General features: G+C 39.5%; 1 protein-coding gene across 4 annotated transcripts in view; it reads right to left on the bottom strand.

The window, feature by feature from the left end:
• SLC35F5 (solute carrier family 35 member F5) overlaps positions 1–20,801 on the bottom strand; it is an 87,184-nt gene extending 66,383 nt beyond the window's left edge. For 2 of the 4 annotated variants that reach the window (XR_014795833.1, XR_014795834.1), the window contains exons 1-2: positions 20,735–20,799; positions 16,724–16,834 (exon numbers count right to left, since the gene is read on the bottom strand). Coding sequence is in view for 1 of the 4 variants with exons in the window: in XM_084893314.1 (XP_084749440.1) it covers positions 16,724–16,753 (30 nt within the window). In the remaining 3 variants the exon portion in view is untranslated. Of the gene's footprint in view, positions 1–16,723; positions 16,835–20,734 lie in introns of all 4 variants that reach the window. The other 2 variants (XR_014795835.1, XM_084893314.1) reach the window with 2 other exon arrangements.
• Positions 20,802–22,630: the final 1,829 nt, after the last annotated feature.

Here is a 22,630-nt window from a genome sequence, read left to right as displayed (position 1 = left end):
TGATAATAACAGGGAGTTTTGGGGGTGCTGTATTCCAGCACTGGTCCAGGCAATTACACTAAAAAGAGGGATGCATAATTACAGCTTGGAAGAGAACAAAGAGGGACTGGATCAACAGGGAAGATTGATTTCCAAGGGAAAGCCATGGCATTTATAAGGGAGAGCTTTAGGGCATTTTTCACCCAGCATGAAGTATTCTAAATAAATTTTAAAAATAATTTCAGAAATTAAAGAGTTCAATAGTAAGTCAAAGGACTTCATCGTGTTAATGTGTTCTTATTTGTACATTTCTGCTCAGTGTATAACTACTTTTTTATACACCGAGTATATCATTTTTTTATACACTGAGTAATTGTTGAAAATCTTTAAGTATTTAAAGTATATGTTTATTCCATCCCACATAACACTCAAGTCATTGCAGGTAGAAGTTTGTGCTTTCAGGAATTCTGCTAAGCAGTTCAAACACAACTGTTCAAAGAGAATCCAGCCTGATGCCTATCCCAGAGTAGCACTGCATTAGCAACAGCAGCAACAGACAAGGATTTGAGTAAAAATAGGAATTTTCTGAAATAGATGTGGGATGGGCCACTTATGTGTAGTAATAGCCTCTTATTTAAAGTTCTAGAAATAGCCGAAACCGGTTTGGCTCAGTGGTAGAGCGTCAGTCTGTGGACTGAAAGGTCCCAGGTTCGATTCCGGTGGCATGTACGTTGGTTGCGGGCACATCCCCGGTGGGGGGGGAGGGGAGGGTGCAAGAGGCAGCTGGTCAGTGACGTTTCTAGCTCTCTATCTCTCTCCCTTCCTGTCTGTAAAAAATCAATAAAAATGTATTTTAAAAAACAGACAAATAAATAAATAAAGTTCTAGAAATAAAGTATTTTTACAAATATGTTTTTATTGATTTGAGAGAGAGAGAAGGGAGAGGGAGAGAGAGAAACATCTATCAGCTGCCTCATGCATGCCCCTATTGGGGATTCAACCCACAACTTAGGCATGTGCCCTGACTGGGAATCAAACCAGCAACCTCTCGGTGCATGGGATGACATTCAACCAACTGAGTCACACAGGCAAGGGAAAGAATCAGAGGCGGCAATTAGGGCAATCAGGGCAAAAAGATTAAAAAAAAAAAAAAAAAAAAAAAAAAAAAAAAAAGGTGGGCTTTTGTCTGTTTGTTTTTAAAAATATTTTGGCACATATGTTTTAAATAAAAACCTCATTTATCCCTTAAAATATATTTAAAAATATTTTAGTATATTCTATCTACCTAATTTTTATTTATATTTCTTATTCTGACTACTGTCTATTTATATTTATTGAGCTTATTGGTCCATGGCTGCTGAACATATTTGTTAAAAACCTGAAAGCAATGATTTGACTCCTGTTTCCATTAACATACTATCAGTTCCATGTTTTTCCAGTTGGATCAACTCTTCTCTTTATCTCTAGTTTAACATTTGAGCAGTAACACTATTGAATATTTCCTTATCAGAGCCTCCTTTTCTTTCAATAAGACAAATATTAATGCCTATTTCATTATCTACTTCACACTTTCATTGTCTATAAAACACTGTTATTCAGCAAAAAAAAAAAAAAAAAAAAAAGGTAAATTATAACAAAGCATCCATTAACAGTGATATGGGATTTTTGGATGGAACACGCAATGTTCCCCCAGGCAGCATGGTTCCCCGGGTTCTTTGTCCATTGGAGGGAAGAAAGAATCCACAGCGGAAGATGATACAGCAAAGGTGGAAATTTATTGACAAACAAGTATAGACTCCCACACGGGAAAGGGAAAAGAATCTCACAGCACAGACTCCTATGTGGGGAAGGGAAAACCCAGTTCCTTTCCCCCCCAGTTTATAAAGGCTACAAGACCATATGTCCTGATATCCCCCTGATTGGTCAATATTCTCTTTGATTTAGTCACTATAGCAACTGCTGAGCTCAAAGGTTAAACATCATATGGTATACGGGTAAAGTGAGCAGACGTTCGGCTTTTGGCAGGACAGTCCCGATTTTTAACAATTTGTCCCATGTCTCTCAGCGTTTTAAAAAAGTCCCGAATCTTTCCAAACATCGGGACTTTTTTTTAAAATGTCGTGGGATGAGGGACAAGTTGTTAAAAATCGGGACTGTCCCACCAAAAGCGGGACAGTCTGGTCACCTTATATATGTGAGGCCCTCTTTCCTCATTGTTTTCCATTCCCTTTGGGCTTTCTTCCTCCTTCTTTATTTTGTAAATATAGACCTTTTGGCTACTCCCAGTTCCCTTGACTGATGAAAATGTAACTCCTGCTGCTCCCTTGTCTTAAGGAAATGTAACTGCACCTGGCTCCCTTGTGTTATGGAAATGTAACCTCTGCTCTGTAATCCTATGTTTTTTCCATTATCCCTTAATTTTTCAAATTAAAATCTGCCTATTTCACCCCTAAAAATTCCTATTTCAACAGCATGGACTTTAGTGCATATAAATTACTATTTGCCACAAAATACTGCTCAAATCATGCTTTGAATTTATGTAGCCCCTTCCCTTTGATATACCGAAAGGTTTGAAGGAAGGCTAAACCGTCTTTGCTCTGTCTACCACAGTTCAGCTGGGGACAAAAAAATGACATCATCGTGAAGCAAGAGAATTGTTATGGGGGAAAAAAACAAATTTTACCCCTTGAAATTATACTCCATTCTTTTTCTTTCTTTCTTCCTTTCTTCCTTCCTTCCTTCCTTCCTTCCTTCCTTCCTTCCTTCCTTCCTTCCTTCCTTCCTTTCTTTCTTTCTTTCTTTCTTTCTTTCTTTCTTTCTTTCTTTCTTTCTTTCTTTCTTTCTCCTCCTCCTCCTCCTCCTCCTCCTCCTCCTCCTCCTCCTCCTCCTCATCTTCCTCCTTCTTCTTCAAACCCTTGTGTAGAGGACTGACTTTCAATAGATTGCAGCAAGGGAGCTGCTCTACTACCTAAGAAATCCTGACCAGGTCGTCCAGAAATGGTTTAGCACCAAGTTCCCCACAAACATGCATTCTGTGAAAGGCGAGGGGGCAGCACCCTGTTTCCCAGGATGAGGGGCTCTCTGTGCCAGACCCAGTCCCCACTCCTGTCGACACAGACCATTCTTTATAAATCTTTTTATGTAACCAGACATGCTGCAGCTAATACCTAAGGACAGAAGATATGATGGGGTGTTTTGTTTTTTGGTTTTTTTTTGCAAGTTCTATAAAAAATCTCCTAAAATTAATGGGGAAAATAAAACTTTTTTTTTTTTTTGGGGGGGGGGGGGGGGCGGAGGGGGATGGTTGCAATCTGAATCTGTGCCAGAAATCTAATGTACATTCTTGATAACCTATAATTAAGTCACTGCCCCTTTCCCAGAATCTGGTCTTGCAAGGCCATAAACCATGACACAGTCCCTGGAGGGGGTTATCAGTGCTGGCGCCAGGCCAGGCCCTTAGATATGATCTCAAGACCCTATCCCAACCCACAGGGCTTTTTGCAAAGCCCCAAAAAAGGTCCGGAAGTATAATCCATATTTGGGGGAGAAAGACACCAAAAGGGGATAAAAGAGGGGCTTCCACCATATTGGTTTGCTCAGATTTTGGAGGTGACTCCACTGAGACTGCCGGCATAATAATGCTGTGTAACTCTATTTCTTTAAGCATCGCTTAGGTTTCTTCAGTCTTCTACAACAAAATGACATGTCTGAGATTATTTAATGATCTTGACAGACTGCTTAAGTTTCACTTAATATGAAAGAAAAAACATAAAGCCATTTATACTTCCACAAATTGACATTAAATATATCATTGTGAAGCAATGGGTTGTCTTCCAAAAGAGGACAAAAGGAAACACACCAATGAAATCTAAGGACGGCCTTTATGGTAGCTCAGTAAACCTGTAGGTTTATCTGCGTATTAGTCTAAACACTACATCAGATAACTGAACTAAGTATTGTCAAATGAAAATAGTCATGCTTGTGTATGACTATTTTAATTAGGTATTTAACATTGTTTAATTATCACATAAATGTATTAAATTAAAAAGCTGACAGGATGATATTGAGTGTGGAGGCCTTCTTAAGTATAAAAGAAACCAAATATGCAGATGGAAAGTCTTTTGAGAATTTAAATAACACTAATTAAAATTTTAAAATGTCAATTTCAATATGTGCAAGGAAATCACTAATGACTGCAATTGGCCTCTTCTGTCAATATAGCTAGCATTGGGTTATTTTATTCCATGAACCTGATGTATTGTTCTATGTAAGTCTATCATTTCTGGCCACTGTGTGTGACGGCTCTTCCTGACTTCATGTCCCACTTTCCCTTGCAGTTAGGTTGACCATATGACTGAGTTTTAGCGATGGAATGTATAGTTGTGGCTCCTTCATGCTTTCTCTTTTCCCTATAAAACCACTGTGTGGATACAACCTTGGTAAAGGACTTAAAAATTTGTAGCCACAATATGAAAGGGTCTGAATCCTAAATCATTCCATGGAGGAAAGCCATCCCCAACTAGAAACCCCTCATGGAGCAAGAAATAATATTCTATTATGTTAATCCATTGCAATTTTATGTTTTACTTATTACAGCAGCTAGAATTACTCCAATATACAGTAGTTATCTAAGCTAAGTAGTAGTCCACCCTACTAGAAGGAACACATGCATATACACACACGTTATAGACACAAAAACACAAAGAAATAAATGCAAACACACATACACATTTTACTTTTACTTTTTTATATTACTAAAGGGACTGTAAAATTCTACAACCTGTCTGGAATAAAATTCCACAATATATATCACAATATATATATTGTGGAATTTTATTATTATTTGTGCTTATTTATATGCTTTTGACCTATTTCTAGGAATTTATTCTGAGTAAACAACCACTACTGGATGTGTGCAAAAATTTGGTTCAATGACATTCAGTGTGTCATTTTTTTACACTTGCAAAAAATTCTAAGCAACACAAATATTTCATACTGGTTAATGATTTAAATAAATTTTGGTACGTTAGACAATAATTGAATATTCAAGATAATTAAACAAATATTTTAGAAGATTTCTTTATCACATAGGAAAGTAGTAGTATTACTTTGTTAGGTGAAAACAAGTAATAACATATATAGCTTGGTTCTAACTATTTTAAAATTATATATATCTGTGTGTGTGTATTAAGAAAATCTCCTGAAAAGACTGAATGAAGCCAAAACCGGTTTGGCTCAGTGGATAGAGTGTCAGCCTGCAGACTGAAGGGTTCCAGGTTTGATTCTGGTCAAGGGCATGTACCTTGGTTGCAGGCACATCCCCAGTAGGGATGTGCAAGAGGCAGCTGATGGATGATTCTCTCTCATCGGTTTCTAACACTTTATCCCTCTCTCTTCCTCTCTGTAAAAAAAAATCAATAAAATATATTTAAAAAAAAAAAAAAAGACTGAATGAAAAGACACTAAAATATTACCAATATTTATATCCAGGTAGTGGATCTAAAGGCAACTTTTAAGCTTTGCTTTCATTTCTGTATTTTCACCAATGAATAGAAACATTTTTATTATATACTAGAGGAAATTTGTGCACAGCGTAGGGGGTGTCCCTCAACCCAGCCTGCACTCTCTCCAATCTGGAACCCCTCAAGGGATGTCCAACTGCCCACTGGGATTGGGGCTAAATGGGCAGATGGACATCCCTCTCACAATCCAAGACTGCTGGCTCCCAACTGCTTGCCTGCCTGCCTGCCTTCCTGATTGCCCCTAACTGCTTCTGCCTGCCAGCCTGACCACCCCCTAACCACTCCCCTGGCAGCCTGATTAATGTCTAACTATTCCCCTGCCAGCCTTTTGCCCACAACTTCCCTCCTCTGCCAGCCTGGTCACCCCTAACTGCCCTCCCCTGCAGGGTTGATCGCCTGCAACTGGCTCCCTTGCAGGCCTGATCCCTCTCAATTGCCCTCCCTTGTAGGCCTGGTCCTTCCCAACTGCCCTCCCCTGCTGGCCTTTTGTGGTGGCTATCTTGTGTCCATATGGGGGCAGGATTTTTGACCACATGGGGGCAGCCATCTTATGTGTTGGAGTGATGGTCAATCTGCATATTATTCTTTTATTAGATAGGATAGAGGTCTGGTGCATGGGTAGGGCCAGCAGGTTTTCCCAGAAGGATCAGGGTTGGAGTTCCCTTGGTGTGACCTGGGCAAGGGGCCTGTAGTGGTTTGCAGGCCAGCCACATCCCCTGATGACCGAAGCAGAGGCTTTGGTATCTGAAATTTATGTATCTTCTATAATTGAAACTTTGTAGCCTGGAGTGAAGGCCTGAGCCAGCCAGGGTGTGAGGGAAGCTTGGCTTCCTCCATTGCCAGGGAAACCCAAGCCTCCCTCTGTGGCCGCAGCCATCTTGGTTGGTTTAATTTGCATACTCTTTCTGATTGGCTGGTGGAGATGGCTGGTGGGTGTAGCAGAGTGATGGTTAATTTGCATATTACTCTTTTATTATATAGGATACTAGTAGCCCTGCGCATGAATCCACTTGCCAGCAGCTCACCAATAGCTTGCTGCTGCCCTCCAGTAGCTCTCCACCTGCTGCCCTGCCCTCCTGTAACACCGCCAACCCCCCTCCCTTTTGCTCCACTCATAGCTTGCTGCCCTGCCCCCTCCTGTAGCTCTCCACTGCCTGCCCGCTTATAGCCAGTAGTTTGCTGCTGCCCTCTTGTAGCTCTCTGTCTGCTGCCCCTCCCTCCTGTAGCTCCCTCTACCCTCCCTGACCCCTCTCAAACCTTGCGGCCCTGCCCCCTCCTGTAGCTCTCTGCTGCCTGCTTATAGCTCGCTGCCCCACCCTCCTGCTGATCTGTGATCCAGTTGTTACACAGTTGGTCATTACACTTCACGGAGTAACGACCATTTGCATATTACATCTTTATTATATAGGATGTGTGTGTGTGTGTGTATGTGTGTGTGTGTGTGTGTGTGTGTGTGTGTGTGTGTATGTATTAATGAAGGGAGCAATAATCCTTTTGCAGAATAGGCTTTCTCCCTGAGTATAAAATCAGGATACAGGTCATCTCTGGCTGTGGTAGAGAAATGTAAGAAAGAAGTAGATTATTGGTAAATGAAGGGGGAGGGTACATCAAATTCCATAGTAAGTTGATAATGAGGAGAGCTGCAGAGGGCACTAAATGAATACTGAATATTCTGCTTTATAAAAAAAAAAATGTAACTTGTTCCCATGTACTCAGGCAGTAATTCTAGCCTAACATCCACATGTGTTATTCCCATTCTAACCTCTGTTTTAAGATAATGCAAAACCCATGACTGTGTCCAAAAGACCATGGCAAAGGTATATTTTGTATTTTTTATGTCCCCTATTTCCTGCTTTGTTGTTTTCCCTTATTTTATAATTATATTAATCGCCAAAACTCCAAAGTTGACCTGACTCATTTGAGATTTGAACTCTTTTAACCCAAGCTTCTTTCAAATTGGACATGTGATTTTGTAAAAGTCCCTGCACCTCTTGGGACTTTGTTTCCCTTACTCAGTGATGGAATTGGACCAGGGTCCGCTCCTCCTTCAACATTTGCACATTCCATGGCAATGACTTATCACAGGAGAGTGCTCTTGAAATTCACTCAAGGCCCTACTTCCTGCCTCTGTTTCCTGAGCTAAAAAATAACCCAGTGCTGCACAAGGGATCCCAAAAGAGAACATATCTGTGCCTCAAGATTTTTGTTCTCACTCTGTTTCTTCTTTGTTATTCTCACTCTACAGAATAAAAATGAGAGGTAAAATTTTTACCCCAGGCCATGGGATCAATGCTTCCGTTTTCTAAAATGTGAGAATTAGAATGGTACTGGCCTCGTGAGCACAAGGTAAGGTCTGTAAGGAGGATTGCACAGGGCACACATTTGGCGGCATTAACTCCTATTTTACTACTATTAATTTTTATTGCTAGTAGGTGGATGACTGAAGCCAGTGTTCTCTTTTTCTTCTTTATGGATTTAAACAAAGGAGTGTGGTCTGGAAAGAACAGTGCTGGAAGGGCTGGCACCATCAGAAAGAATAGCAATATGGCTCAGGTACAATCTCTGAGCCCATAAAATGCTGCCTTGGGCACAGTAACCTGACCAACAGGTCCTGATGGCAGGGATGTGAATGAGAACAGTCACCATGACTTTCATGATGTAGGCAGGTGCTACCTACGCCCAGTTAGTAACCTGCCTTTTTAAAAGCTCTCTGAACGCGGTTCAAACTACAGGAAATGGTACAGATACTCAGGATTAATGCATGAGAATGACCGTTCTTCCCATCCAAAACTTTATTTGCTCCTCCTATCAGAAGGCATATAGGTTTTGATTTGAAGCACATACTTGCAATAATTTTGAACAGCAGCAGTGATTTGTGGTTGCCTCTTTCCACAAAACCAGAATCGGTCAGCTTAAAATCCGTCTTACATTTTACATGTCTCATAATTTTTGTGCTTAACTGATACAAGATTCTCTAAGGACTTGGGAGCACAAAGATCCTTTTGGAGTCAAAAACCAAACAAACAAACAAACAAAAACAATTATTTTTATTTCAGGTGAAAGTATAGAACAGAAACAATCATCATTAACCAACCTCCTAAGGTATATCTGAAGCATCATTGTTCATGTAACCAAAACCAAACTGTATTTTAAGTATTTTTAATTTTACATGTGTTTTGACATTGTAAAAAACTTTTCAGGCTGGGAGAGACATCCCTTTCTTGGGCAAACCCATGCTTAGCAATAGCAAAGGGCTCAGATGAGACCACGTCTTTGGAATGCAATCTAACCAATTCAGAGCCCTGACTCCTCCGTCGGGCCTGTGCACCAGGAGGCAATACTCCTCTCCTTACTCATCTCAGGGCCAGGTGCCAGGTAACTGGAGAGTACTCTGACAGCTGAGAGCACACTCATAGTATTCAGACTAGCCAGTCCTGAACTGTTTACCTGCCTTGACTTGCCTTTTCCTTGGAAACCCCAATCTAGGTTGTAGCCTGAACTTTCCCCTTGCTCCTGTCTTCTGCTTCCTGACCACTTGGTGGCTTTTCCCATCTGGCCATACATGACATGTTGTGCTTACTGCTCCTAGGACTTGGAGGGTAATAAACTTAGGGGTTTTTGTTTTTGTTTTCTGTCTTGTCATTTGGCCACATCTGACTGACCATTTCATAAATAAATACCTCCCATTCCCCTCAAAAAAAAAAAATAATAATGGGTACCTTTGGCTCTTTATATAGAGATTAAATTCTAACATGGCAGACAAAGACCTTCAACCTTTGACTTTTTTTTAACCCTATAACCTCCTTATAATATCCAAAGAGCCACCCTCTATTCAACTTCACACAAATTACAGTGTCCTAAATACAAATGCTTATTCTTTTAGGTCTTTTGCTCTCCCGGCCCTATATACTAGGTCCAACTGAGGAAATCTTAATCCTTTCTCTTCTACTAAGTTCTCAGACACTAGCCACTCTTCCTTCCTTTCCCCACTTGCTTTCTTTCCTGTAAAGACCTATATTAGAGCCTTAGTAATATCTTATTATAATTCCGTTTACCACGTGGAGGTCAGGACATGGACTAGCAGACAAGTCTTCAGCAAATGTTTGTGGATCTAAGGGAGACTCTGCCCTTGAGCATCTCAAATGGGAATATAATGATCTCATCGTTTCATTTACTGAGTGCCTGTTATAAACCAGTCCAAGTTCTAGGTCTTGAAACTAAAGCAGGAGAAAGTAAGCAAACAAAACCAGATAAAAATCCTTACCTTTATGATCCTTACCTGGAAGTGTGGGAAGACAGACAATAAGTAAGTAAAATATAAATAGTTAATTGGAAAAGTGTAAAACAGGGAAGACAGAGGATTTTAGAGAGAGACTTATAATTTTAAATAAGGTGTTCAAGTTAAATTAACACACAAATATCAGTTAGTTAATAATATTCAAAAATTATAAGCTGAAGCATTTAATAGTGTATTGCTGGGTTCTTTATTTTATTCTTAAGAAAATCTTTGCAGAAAATCTATTTAGAAAAAAAGGTTATTAAAAAGCTCTCTCAAAGAAATTAAGATATGTTCCCAAGGTACAACCTAGTAACAGTAAAGAAAAATATTTTTTAAAATATATTTTATTGATTTTTTACAGAGAGGAAGAGAGAGGGATAGAGAGTTAGAAACATCAATGAGAGAGAAACATCAATCAGCTGCCTCTTGAACACCCCCTACTGGGGATGTGCCCGCAACCAAGGTACATGCCCTTGACCGGAATTGAACCCGGGACCTTTCAGTCCGCAGACCGACGCTCTATCCACTGAGCCAAACCGGTTTCAGCAAGAAAAATATTTTTATACTACCACCAAAACTAAAGAAATTCTCAAGATATTACACAAATAATAATATTTGTGCCCTGGCAGAGCAGCTCAATTGATTAGAGCATCATCTCAATACCCCAAGGCTGTGGGTTCCATCCCCTGTAAGGGCACATATAAGAATCCTATATAATAAAAGCCTAATATGCTAAATGTCCAGTTGTCCAGTCATCCTTCAATAATCAAAGCATAACATGCTAACGATATCTTAAGGCTGCTCAACCTCTTGCTATGATGTGCACTGACCACCAGGGGGCAGACGTTCTGACCGGTAGGTTAGCTTGCTCCTGGGGTCCGGCCAATCGGGACTGAGAGAGATGGGCTGGACTCTCCCTGGAGCTCTCCTGTGCCCCCCCCCCCCCCCCCCCCCCCCCCCCCCCCCCCCCCGGCTGGCTAACCTACTGCATCCATCCCTGGTCCCAATTGTGCACTGGTGGGGTCCCTCAGCCTGGCCTGCACCCTCTCAAAATTTGGGGGATTTCAGAAAGCCGGTTTTGACCCAATCCCACTCAATTGTAGGAGCTGCCCCCTGGTGGTTAGTGTGTTACCACAGGGGGAGCGATGCTCAGCCAGAAGCTGGGCTCATGGCTGGCAAGTGCAGTGGCGGTGGCAGGAGCCTCTCTGGCCTCCATGACAGTGCTAAGGATGTCTGACTGATAGCTTAGGCTGGTTCCTCATGGGACATCCTGTCAGATGGACGTCCCCTGAAGGCTCCCGAACTGTGAGAGGGCACAAGCTGGGCTGAGGTGCCCCCCCCCCCTCCCCAAGTGCACAAATTTAGTTCACTGGGCCTCTAGTGCATAAATAAATGAAACAACAAATTGATGGCTCCCTCTCTCTCTCAAATAAAAATGTAAAAATAAACAATATGAGATTACATTAATGGAAATGGTGGTTATTGGTTCCTGAAAATTCTCTCCTCCTTAAAAGCAAACACAATAGATTGTAGGATAAAGATAAAGGAAATTTTATAATGATAACAGGGTCAATCAAGAAGAAAATATAACAATGATGACCATATATGCACCAAGGAACACAGCCCCAATATATATGTAGCAGAACTGAAAGGACAAATAGACAATTCAAAAATAATAGTTGGAGACTTCAATATCCCACTATCCACAATAGGTAGAACAATGAGACAGAAGATCAACAGGAGATAGAAGAGTTAAAAAACACTGTAAAGCAGCTAGACTTAATAGACATCTACAGAACATTCCACACAATAGCAGAACAAACATTCTCCTTAAGTGCAAAAGGAACATTATCCAGGATAGGCCATAAGTAAGTCTCCATCAATTTAAAAGTATTGAAACTACATAAAGCATATTCTTTAACACAGTGCAAAAAAATTAGAAATCAGTAATATAAGAAAACTTGGAAAATTCAGAAATATGTGAATATTTTGAAATACTCAATTAGCCAATGAGTCAAAAAATACTGACAAGTAATTTAGAAAATATGTTGACATGAATAACAATGAAAACACAACAAACCAAAATGTATGAGATGTAGCCAAACTAGTATGCAGAGGGAAATTTATAATTATAAACACTTACATGAAAAAAAAAAAGATCTCAAATAAAAAGCCTATCTGTCTACCTTAAGAAACTGGGAGTAGGAGATGGAAAGAGGGCAATCAAACTAAAACCCAAGCAAGCAGAAGTTAAGCAGTTATAAAGATTACAAAAGAAAAACATGAAATAGAATAAAAGAACGATGGGGAAAATCAACAAATTGAAACATCAATTACTTGAAAAACTCAAGAAAATGGACATATATTTAGCTAGACAGAACAAGAAGATTCAAATTATTCAAATCCAGAATGAGAAAGCAGACATTACAACTGACAGTACAAAAATAAGTAAAATGCTGTGCACAATTATGTGCCAATAAAATACAAAACATAGATGAAATTATTAAATTCCTAGAAAAACACAAGTTACTAAAATTAAGAAGAAATTAAAAACACATCTATTACACATAAAGTGGTTGAATTAGTAATAAAAACATACACATATGAACAAAAGTCATTCTTATAATGTATGGATATCTAGTGGTTCCAGCACCCAGGATATTATTTATTATGCTTGCCTTTCTGTTGATTATTTGTTGAACTGTTTGCCTCTTAGTTAGTCAAGGGCCATAATTTCTCTTTGAATCTCCTGAAAGCATGTAAAACAGTGTGTTTTGTTTTGTTTTGTTTTGTTTTGAAATTAGAAGGTCATGATACTAACTTAGTGACTCATCATTAATACTTTTTAAAAAATGAAATCACATAGAAAAAGTGATTTTTCAACTGTAGTTAGTAGAGACATTTTTAGGAAACAGTTTCAGTGTGTGTATGTGCATGCGCACATGCACACTCTCATGTTTGCATGCCTGCATATATCTATATATATATCTATATATATAAAAGCCTAAGTAACCATTAGACACTATGACATGCACTGACTACCAGGGGGCAGATGCTCAATGCAGGAGCTGCGCTCTGGTGGTCAGTGAGCAGCCTCTCCCATGGTCCCTCTCCCTGTCCTGCCAACCTCCTGAAGCCCCTCCCCTTGGCCAACTGGCTGGTCCCCCAATAGGCTTCAATCGCTGGCCTGGCTAAAGAACGCTACCCATGCACGAATGTGTGCACTGGGCCTCTAGTCTACACTAATAAAAGAGAAGCATGCAAATTGACTGTACCTCTGCTACACCCACAAGCCACGCCTACCAGCTAATCAGAAGCAAGTATGCAAATTAACACAACCAAGATAGCTGCGGCCACAGAGTGAGCAGGAGGCTTGGGTTTCCCTGGCAATGGAGGAATCTAAGCTTCCTGCCCACTCTGGCCAGCCCTGGCCTCTGCTCGAGGCTACAAAGTTTCAATTATAGAATATAAATAAATCCCAGATACCAGGGCTCTGAATGGGTTGCTGGAGGGCGTGGCCAGCCTGCAAATCACCACAGGCCCCTCACCCAGGCCACCCCATGTCTCAAGGGAAACGCCACACTGATCCTGGACACCCTTCAGGGCAAACCAGCCAAATCCCACCCTGCACCAGGCCTCTATACTATCTAATAAAAGAGTAATATGCAAATTGACCGTCACTCTAAAACACAAGATGGCTGCCCTGATGTGGTCAAAGATGGCTGCCCCCATGTGAACACAAGATGGCTGCCACAAGATGGTCAGCAGGGGAGGGCAGTTGGGGGAGATTAAGCCTACAGGGGAGGGAAGTTAGGGGTGACCAGGCCTGCAGGAAAAGGCAGTTGGGGGAGACCCAAGCCTGCAGGGGAGAGCAGTTGGAGTTAGGGAGTGATCAGGCTGGCAGGCAGAAGTGGTTAGGGGCAATCAGGAAGGCAGCAAATGAGCAGTTGGGAGCCAGCAGCCCTGGATTGTGAGAGGGAGGTCTGACTGCTCGTTTAGGCCCCATCCCGGTAGGTGGGATCAAGCCTAAATGGGCAGTCGGACTTCCCTTGAAGGGTTCCAGATGGGAGAGGGTGCAGACTGGGCTGAAGGACACACATCCACTCCCTCCAGTGCACAAATTTTGTGTACCAGGCTTCTAGTATATAAATAAAAGAACACTCAAGAACAGCTTTCTCTTTGCCTTTAGGTGTTTGCCTTTCTTAGGAATGCACTTATTGGATAAAGATAGCTGGAGTTCCAGTTATCAAGAGTCTCAGTTACATCATCATCCTGGACATTTAGAGCAGTTAAACACTTATGTGCATCTCTAACAGCAGGATTCAATTGGTCTTTTGCCTTTAGCATTTTCAGGTGTCAGGAAGATAAGAAAATACTGACTCCCAACAGGGACATGATCTCCCCTGGGGCTGCTTGACAGGTGTAATTCCCATTCCAGATAGGCAGTCTGAAGCACAGCCTTGATATCATGGATTTGCAGGGTGAATCTACTCAAGTCTCTCCCTCTGGGCATAGCCTTCCAACAACAATGAACCTCCCCCAAATGTTCCTTTAAATTAGTAAAGGAACAATGTGGGATCATTTGAAGTAAACACATAGGTACAAACATAAGTGTAGAAGGCCTTAGGGAAATATTTTTTAAAATATATTAAATTCTATTTAACAAGTAACATTTGACACAGCATAAAATGCAGTAGTTATTAAGTCTATAGTATAAGTCATAGCCTTAATATTTTACTTAAGAAATACTGGTATGCTAATGTGTGATCTCTGTTTAAGTGCACTACCTCAGTATTTCATCACCTAAATCTGTAAGAATATTTAATCAGATTATTCTGAGAGTAAAGCAAAGCATAAGTCACTATCCAAAGAGATTAATTAGAGCGGGAAAGACTTACATGGTTTAGGGACTTGCCCAAGGTTACACAATTCACCAGCTGAAAGTAGAGCTGAAAGTAGATCCCAGACTCCTCCACTGTGCTCCTTCTGCATTGGTGCTCCCTACCTCCTTCCTTAAATTTACCTGAAGCTACTTTAAGGAGATCTGTTATTGAACCACAACCATTCATTAAACATAAACTTAATTTCTGCTATGTGTTAGGCAATCTTTTATAACAAAGTCCCTACCTTTGACAAGCTTGCTTTCATTTGAATGACAGAGATTAAATTAATAATGAAGGTTCTGCAAAGATTAATACAGTAATGGAGCTGGACTTTAGTATTTTGGTTAACAGGAATTTATGAAAGTGGTCACCCCTTTCTGGATAGAAATGATAATACTGAGTGGAGTATACAAGTCCCAATTCCAGCTCCACCCACCTTCCTTCTTTCCAGGTGTTTAACCAGATGCAAAGATTGGGAAACATGGAAAAGATTTAGTTTCTTCCCTGCCCCAGGGTCAGCCTGCCTCCCTAAACGGAAAGATTTTGGTAAGGAAATCACATCATAGGCCATGAAATGACTCAGATAAATTGTAGCCAAATTGCTTCTCTTCAAGATTTTAAAATACATTTTAAAATATCCTAAAAGAAAAAAAAAATTGCCGATGCAAAAGCTATTTGTTTTCATCTTATAACCAACAATATCAAACACTTCTAAGGAAAGGAAAAATAATGTTTAAGGACACAGCTGTTTAAAGAAGCAGCTCCTTTTAGAAAAAGACAGCAATTTCAATTCATGTGGGAAAGTTCAAACGTTAAAAGAAACAAGGAAAAACAAGCAAAAAAACACAACCCCCCCAAAAAGGTTAATCAGCTTTTTTAGTATTCAACAATTCTGGAGGTGAAGAGGTTTACTCCAGGAGCCAAGAAACAAATCAAAACTTAACGTTGGAAGACCAGCATACAGAAGGAAAGGCCTACCTATCTTTCAACAGGGCTAAAATAACAGCGGGAAGCGTGGTAAATATTTTACACTGAATTGGTTAGCAAAAATCTTGGAACTGACAGAGAAAGCAATCTTTATTCAGCCTTAAGTCCAAAGATATTCCCTTGGACACGAGTTACTTAAATGTGCTGAGTATGACATTTCTACATTCACATGAAAATGCTATTAAAATAACATCTGCCTCACAGATAATGGAGTAATCCATGTTGTTGAGTACACAGATACTCAACACAGTACCTGGCAGAGGATTAAGCAATCAATCACTGTTATCATTGGCAATCACATCAGCAACAATAATAAAACAGATTCACAGTAGGGGAGTTAGATCATCCAAGCCACTGGAGAGGCACTATAGGAATAGCTCCTGGAAACCTCACGTAATTCAAAACATGCATGAGACATCCAGATAGATTTTCCCCTTAAGAATAAATGTAATGCAAGAAATCAGTCTCGGTGCACATAAACCTGGGCCATTGTAATGCATTCCCTATATCAAACTTACTCTTTAATGCACAATAAACAAATTTTAGTGTGGCGAACTCACATTGTTTCAATGTGTTGTGTATAAAGTGAGACTTTAATAATATTTTTCATTGCTCAGTGTTTTGAATTTGCTAATTCAAATTGGTGTGAAATATAACTGCACTGTTTATCCAAAGGCCATTCAAAATCAGAGAGAGGCTATCCGAAGAAATGAGGCATAGGGGAGTGTATCATAGGATTTCAAGAGAGGTGAGCAAAACTATACTTACAGTTGTTTGTACGGAAATAGACATGCAGGTTCTGATTGTTGCAATCACATGACTAACACAAAAAAGAATGTCACAATGGCACAGTGCACTTACTTTTGCCCATCTCTGCATGCTTTAAGGAGGGAGGAAAACAATAGAAACTGTAAATCCCGAAATTAAATTATTGGCATTTCTTTTACAACGTTGAAGCCTATAAAATGAAAAATTTTATCTGTAAATAAACCTACAGAGAATTGTGAAATGATGACAAACTAAAACCTTTAACTCCAAAACACTCTTGGTGGAAGAGAGCACGAAAGCCCTACCTGGAGACCTTGTTTCCAGATTCCACACATAAAGCCATGCCTTGAATCATATCCTGTCCAAAGGTCACATAGAGTGGTAAGGTTTTACTGCCATAGTGCTGATGTCAGAGACTGGAAGAGAGAGATTTTAATGTTGTTTCCTTTCTTGTTTTTATTGAGGGACATTATAGTTTTGTTTCATTTTTGTTTTTTATTGGGAGGAGGGATTTCTTTTTGGCTTATGATTTAAGTTTAAACTTCATTTTTCTATTTCAGTTTTTTTTTTAAATGGGATGCAAATGTGCAATTTGCATGGCAATGAATTGTATTCATGGGATAAGATCCTAAAAACCTCACTTACTTAAAAACTTTCATATTCTAGACAGCTTGTTTCCACAGAGGAATCAATATAATGTAAGTGGAATAGCATTTTCCGAATACATAAGCCTATAACATTATAGACCATTTCATGGAGGAATGCTTTTTAAAAAAAAAACAAAAAACCCAACAACTTTATTTTGAAATAATTTTAGATTTACAGAAAAGTTTCACAAAGATAATATGGAGAGTTTCTGTATATCCCCTCATCCAGTTTCCCCTATTGTTAACATCTAACATTTCCATGATGTATATATTAATACGAAGAAACCAACAAAGATACTCTTAATTGAACTAAATACTTTATTCAGATTTCACTGGTTTTTCCATTAATGCTTCTTTTTTGGTTCCAGAATCCAATCCAATTAAATTACTTTTTAGTTCTGGAAGCATTCACATTATTTGAAATTTGTGCAAACTAATAAAAATTTTGTTATGCTGTTTAAAATTTGAAACATTTAAATTGGTATGAAATATAACTGCATTGTTTATCCAAAGACTTTCCAAACGCAAAACTAGCTGAAGAATTAACCTACTGCAGTGCTTAGGCCAGTGTTTTGCTCAAATTGGAATGGTGAGGGGATTAGAGAGAGTGTATTTTGTATTAGGTTTCAATTGAAGATTTTATTAGAAGAAAATTACTAGTAAGAAAATCCAGAAAAAATATTAGGATAATTTAAGGAATACTAAAAATAAACAAGCCCCAAACTGGATATGATCATGTTATAAGAAACACTCATAAACTTGCCTAGCTAGGAACCATTTTTTTATACAAAAAGTTTAAACTTTTTACTCCAAAGAGCATACAAGAGCATACAAGCAAAATTTGTAGTCACACATATTTCAAAATATTCCCTATTTGCTGTTACTATTATTAAAATATTAAAAGCTCTTATAAATCAAGAGAAAAATGGGCAGGGAGCATAGCCAATTTATAGCCAATAAGCATAGGAAAAAAATGTCTAAACCCATTTTCAAAGAATGCAAATTAAACTGCAATATACTTTTTACTTTTTTTTTTTTTTTTTTAAATCTCTCACACATTGGAAGTAAATTTGAGACAACTTTTTTATGAGAACTTGGCAATATGGGTGTTGTTACTTATTGCTGACTAATAAACCATTCCAAAATGTCGTGGCTTAAATCTACAATGTATCATCCCTCACATGTCTGTGAGTTGGCTAGGAGATGGTCTTATGGTCCATGGAATTAGTTGGCTGGACCACTCCTGCAGCTGCACTCAGCTGGGAGCTCAGCCAGGATGGAATGCCTAGGGCTTTCTTTCCTTTCTCCTCTATGTGGCCTTTGTTTCTTTAAAAATATATATATATTATTGATTTCAGAGAGGAAAGGAGAGAGAGAAAGAGAGAGAGAGAGAGAGAGAGAGAGAGAGAGAGAGAGAGAGAGAGAGAGAGAGAGAGAGGAATCAGTGATGAGAATCATTGATTGGCTGCTTCCTGCATGCCTCACCAGGGATTGAGCCTGTAACCTGGGCAAGTGCCCTTGACCAGAATCGAACCTGGGACTCCTCAGTCTGCAGGCCAATTCTCTATCTACTGAGCCAAACTAGCGGGGGTTGGCCTTTCTTTCCATGTGGCCTTTCATTGCTCAGGAACCTAGCCCAAGGATCCTTCATGTCCACTGGATGCCAAGAAAGCAAACATGGAAGCTAGCAGGCCACTGAAAGACTAGATGTAGAAGCAGTGGTGTGCGGGAGCCCATTTGTACAGGTTAATGAGGACCAAGTATGTCTATCTCTTCCCAGCTCCATGGTCAGTAATATAATATTGGTAGCTTGAAATCAATCATGGTGGAAGTACACCATAGGAATGGGCAAATCTTATAGATCGAGGCTTTAAAATATATTTTTTCCAAGCCCTGACTTTCCAGAACACTATTTCCTGGAAGTCACACAGCTTCACAACTACCAAATATTATTTATCCAAGCAAGTCACAGGCCAGCCCAGAATCTCCATGGGAGGGAAACAGACTTATAATTTGTGGCCATATTTAATCCATCACAGTCTGCTCTCTGCGCACAAATTACTTTTTTCTTTCCACTTGCAAAACACACACACACACACACACACACACACACACACACACACAGAAAAAAAAACAAAGGAAAAAAAAAAAACCCTGATCACTTCCCAAGTTACCTCAAAACCTCGTCCATGAAAGCATCAGGCTCCATGTTTAATATTCACAATCCGCATCATGTCCCAGGTATGGAAGCATCCCCTCTGGACCTGGAGAGCTATGAACTGTTCCCCTATTCCCCAACTTCCCCCAGCTCTTCCACCCCAACCAGGCATATACTGAGAAAGGGATAAGGAAGCCACAATAGACGCTTTTTCCCACAACAGGGAAAGCAGGTCTATAGCAGGTCTGAAATCTATGTGGGTAAATGTTGTCTGACCCTCTACTCCCAGGACTGGAGCCCAGCTGGGGCTGAACATTTGAAATGACTTCTCATCCTCTTGGGCTTCTCTAGGTGGCCTCTCTTCATTCGGGGATCCAGTTGAAATTCCTTACAGCATGGTCCGTGGCTTCCAGAGAGACAAAGTAGAAACTGCCCGATCTCCCAAAGACTAGGCCTGGGGCTGCTGTAGTGCCATCATGCCTAATGTTACCAGATTTAGCAAATAACAATTTAGAATGCCCAGTTAAATTTGAAGGTCAGATAAGCAACAAATAACTTTTTTTCAGTATCAGTATATCCAATTTTTCTGTCTATTTGACATTTTAATTTTACTGGGCATCCTATGTTTTATCTGACAATCTTACTTTCACCACATTTTAAAGGTCAAGGCAAGTCATCCAAGGATAAAGGAAGGAAATATCAGCTTTTGATGGATGAGTGGCTTGCTTGTACCGGGAGGAAAGAAGATAATGGTGACTATTTTGCAGACTACCACACTGTAACAAAAGCCTTGTAAATGTGCATGTCACAATAAAATCAGTGATTCTATTTCTAGGAATTTTTCTAAGCACATGATTAAAAACACGCCAAAGATTTAGCCACATGAATGCTCATTTATAATTGCATATAATGGTGAAAAATAGAAAACAATCTAGATGTACAAAAATAATAAATAAATATATTTATCTTGCTCCTAATATGTGCAAAATACTGTGTTGAGCCATGAGGATATACTGAACAACACAGAAAATCTCTGGCCTCAGGGATCTTAGAAACTAAAGGATCAAGATTGACATTAAACAGATAGTCATACATACAGATGATAAGTGTGCTGATTTCTGCAAAAGAAAACTACTGGGTGCTATATTATCACCAAGGGACCTGAACTACCGGGAAAATCAATACTGCATAGGAGAATAGTGTATTTGCAAGTTTAAACGCCTTGAGAAGGTGAAAGGAGATGAGATCCAGAGTGCAAGGGAAGGGTTGACCAAGTTAAGAGTGGGGATGTGTTCTCCTATCGAAGCAGAATGCAAAATAGAGGTTCTGGAAGGAAGGTGAAAGAGTGCCTGCTTGCTTCTATTTCTCAGGAAGTCTGACTCCAGGTCATCAGTAAGAAGGAGAGAAAGGAAGGGGAAGATTAGAAAAACATATTCCCCAAATATGCTTTATATCTCGTGTTGATTACACTAATTTGAAAATTATGCATGCGTATGTAGACTCTCACTTACCCAATAAATTCTAGTTTCTCAATATTCCAAACAAGAAAAAGAATGAAGGGGCAGCCATTGTAAGTACCTAGAGCAAGAATGCACAATTAAGATGCATTTATTGAAGAATTTTATTTAAAACTCTTAGGGGAACCTAATAATCATGATTCAAAATTCACCAGCATCAATTCCGAAATCAGGAAAATGTCTAAGTTATAGAAGGAAGTACCCATTAAAATGTTGTTCAGATTCACACATCTTAGTTAGAATTAATAGAAACCCGATGATGTCTGTTTTAGTGACTTAACCAATGCATCACATTGCTTATTTTCATATTACACAGTCTGAGTAGCTCAATGATGCATTTATCATGACCAAAGCAGACTGGACATAAATAGACTCTTTGAGATAGAGTCAACGTGATAAAATGCAACACCCTGCTGTAAATTGCAGAAACTACCTAAATGGACACTAAGAGCTGATTCTCCTGGGAGTGTTATTTCAGAAGCTATTAGGGAAAAATGAAATTTGAGGAGAGCTTTTGGGTCATCAGTGCTCTATATTTAGAATCTTCAAATAATCAAAGATTCCAGCACTTTGTCATCAAGAGAGAAATAAAATGGGGTTATCACCTCCTTTCACGGCTTATTTTCTTTTCTGTTGAACACACCAGAAGATGCTGTGACGAGTCAGATCCAAGTCTAAGGCTTAACAATCGATGTTACAAATTGAAGATAAAGTTTAAAATATAATATGATAATTTTAAATGTTAAGAGTAATATTGTTCAAAATGTAATATAAATCTTTAAAAGAGCAGACATTTGCCCTGCTGGCATGGCTCAGTGGCTGAGCATCGACTTATAAATCAGGAGGTCATGGTTTGATTCTCAGTCAGGGCATATGCCTGGATTGTAAATTCAATCCCCAGGGGCGTGCAGGAGGTAGCTGATCAATGATTCTCTCTCATCATTGATGTTTCTATCTCTCTCTCATCTCCCTTCTACTCTGAAACCAATAAAACTATTTTTTTTAAAAGAGCAGACATTTATTGAGCACTTCTTTGCATCTGATATATGCATTACTTTACATAATCCTCAAAACTTCTAAAGCACCATTATAAGGTGGGTTCTATTATTACCTACACTTTGTCAAATCCAATAAAGTAAAAGCAGACTCTCACTAATTGCTTACCTGTTCAGTGCCAAATATATTACTGTGTTCAGAGACTTTGTGTGGAAAATATGAGATCTCTAGCTCACAGCCTCTGGAGGATAGACAGATGGATATACAGATGATCAGCATATCAATGCAGCATGGTTTATGAGAAGATGAATATATAAATCTGGTTGAAGAGTCAAAAAAGTTATACGAAGGAGGTGACATCTGAGCTGGAGCTTGAAGGAGGGGCAGGGAGAAAAGGGATGAGCTGAGAAAATGGGTGCTCAGATGTACAGCTGGGACCAGGTCCTGGTTACACTGGAAACAGAGTTCAGTGCGGCTTACAGTGGAAGTATAGGTTAGGAAGTGGTGGGGAATAAGGCCGGAGAAATAGGTGAGAAGCAGGTTGTGGGCATCTTGTATGAAGCTGGAGAGTTCGGGATGGACTCTGTAGCCACCCAGCAGTATCAGACACTAATACACACTGAGCAACTAATACACACTCAACTGTGACTTTCAGGAACATGACTTGGGCACCAGTCTGCAATACATACTGGAGGCAAGAGACTAGCAGCCTGGAGAAATCTAGAGGGAAGTACAAAAGGAGGTACAAGAAAATGAGAGCCAGAAATAAAGTCTGATTACTAGTAAGGGGAGAAGTCACATTTATGATGTGTTTCTGAGCAAAGGTATAAAATGTTTAAATTTAATTGCCTAAAATAAGAATTTGTCACAAGGTATCTGTATCTATGGCTTGAT

Source organism: Pipistrellus hanaki, assembly GCF_964339955.1.
Source record: "Pipistrellus hanaki genome assembly, chromosome: 8".
Lineage (NCBI taxonomy): Eukaryota > Metazoa > Chordata > Mammalia > Chiroptera > Vespertilionidae > Pipistrellus > Pipistrellus hanaki.
The sequence above is the reverse complement of the archived record's forward strand: the minus strand, read 5'-3'. Positions and strand labels throughout refer to the sequence as shown.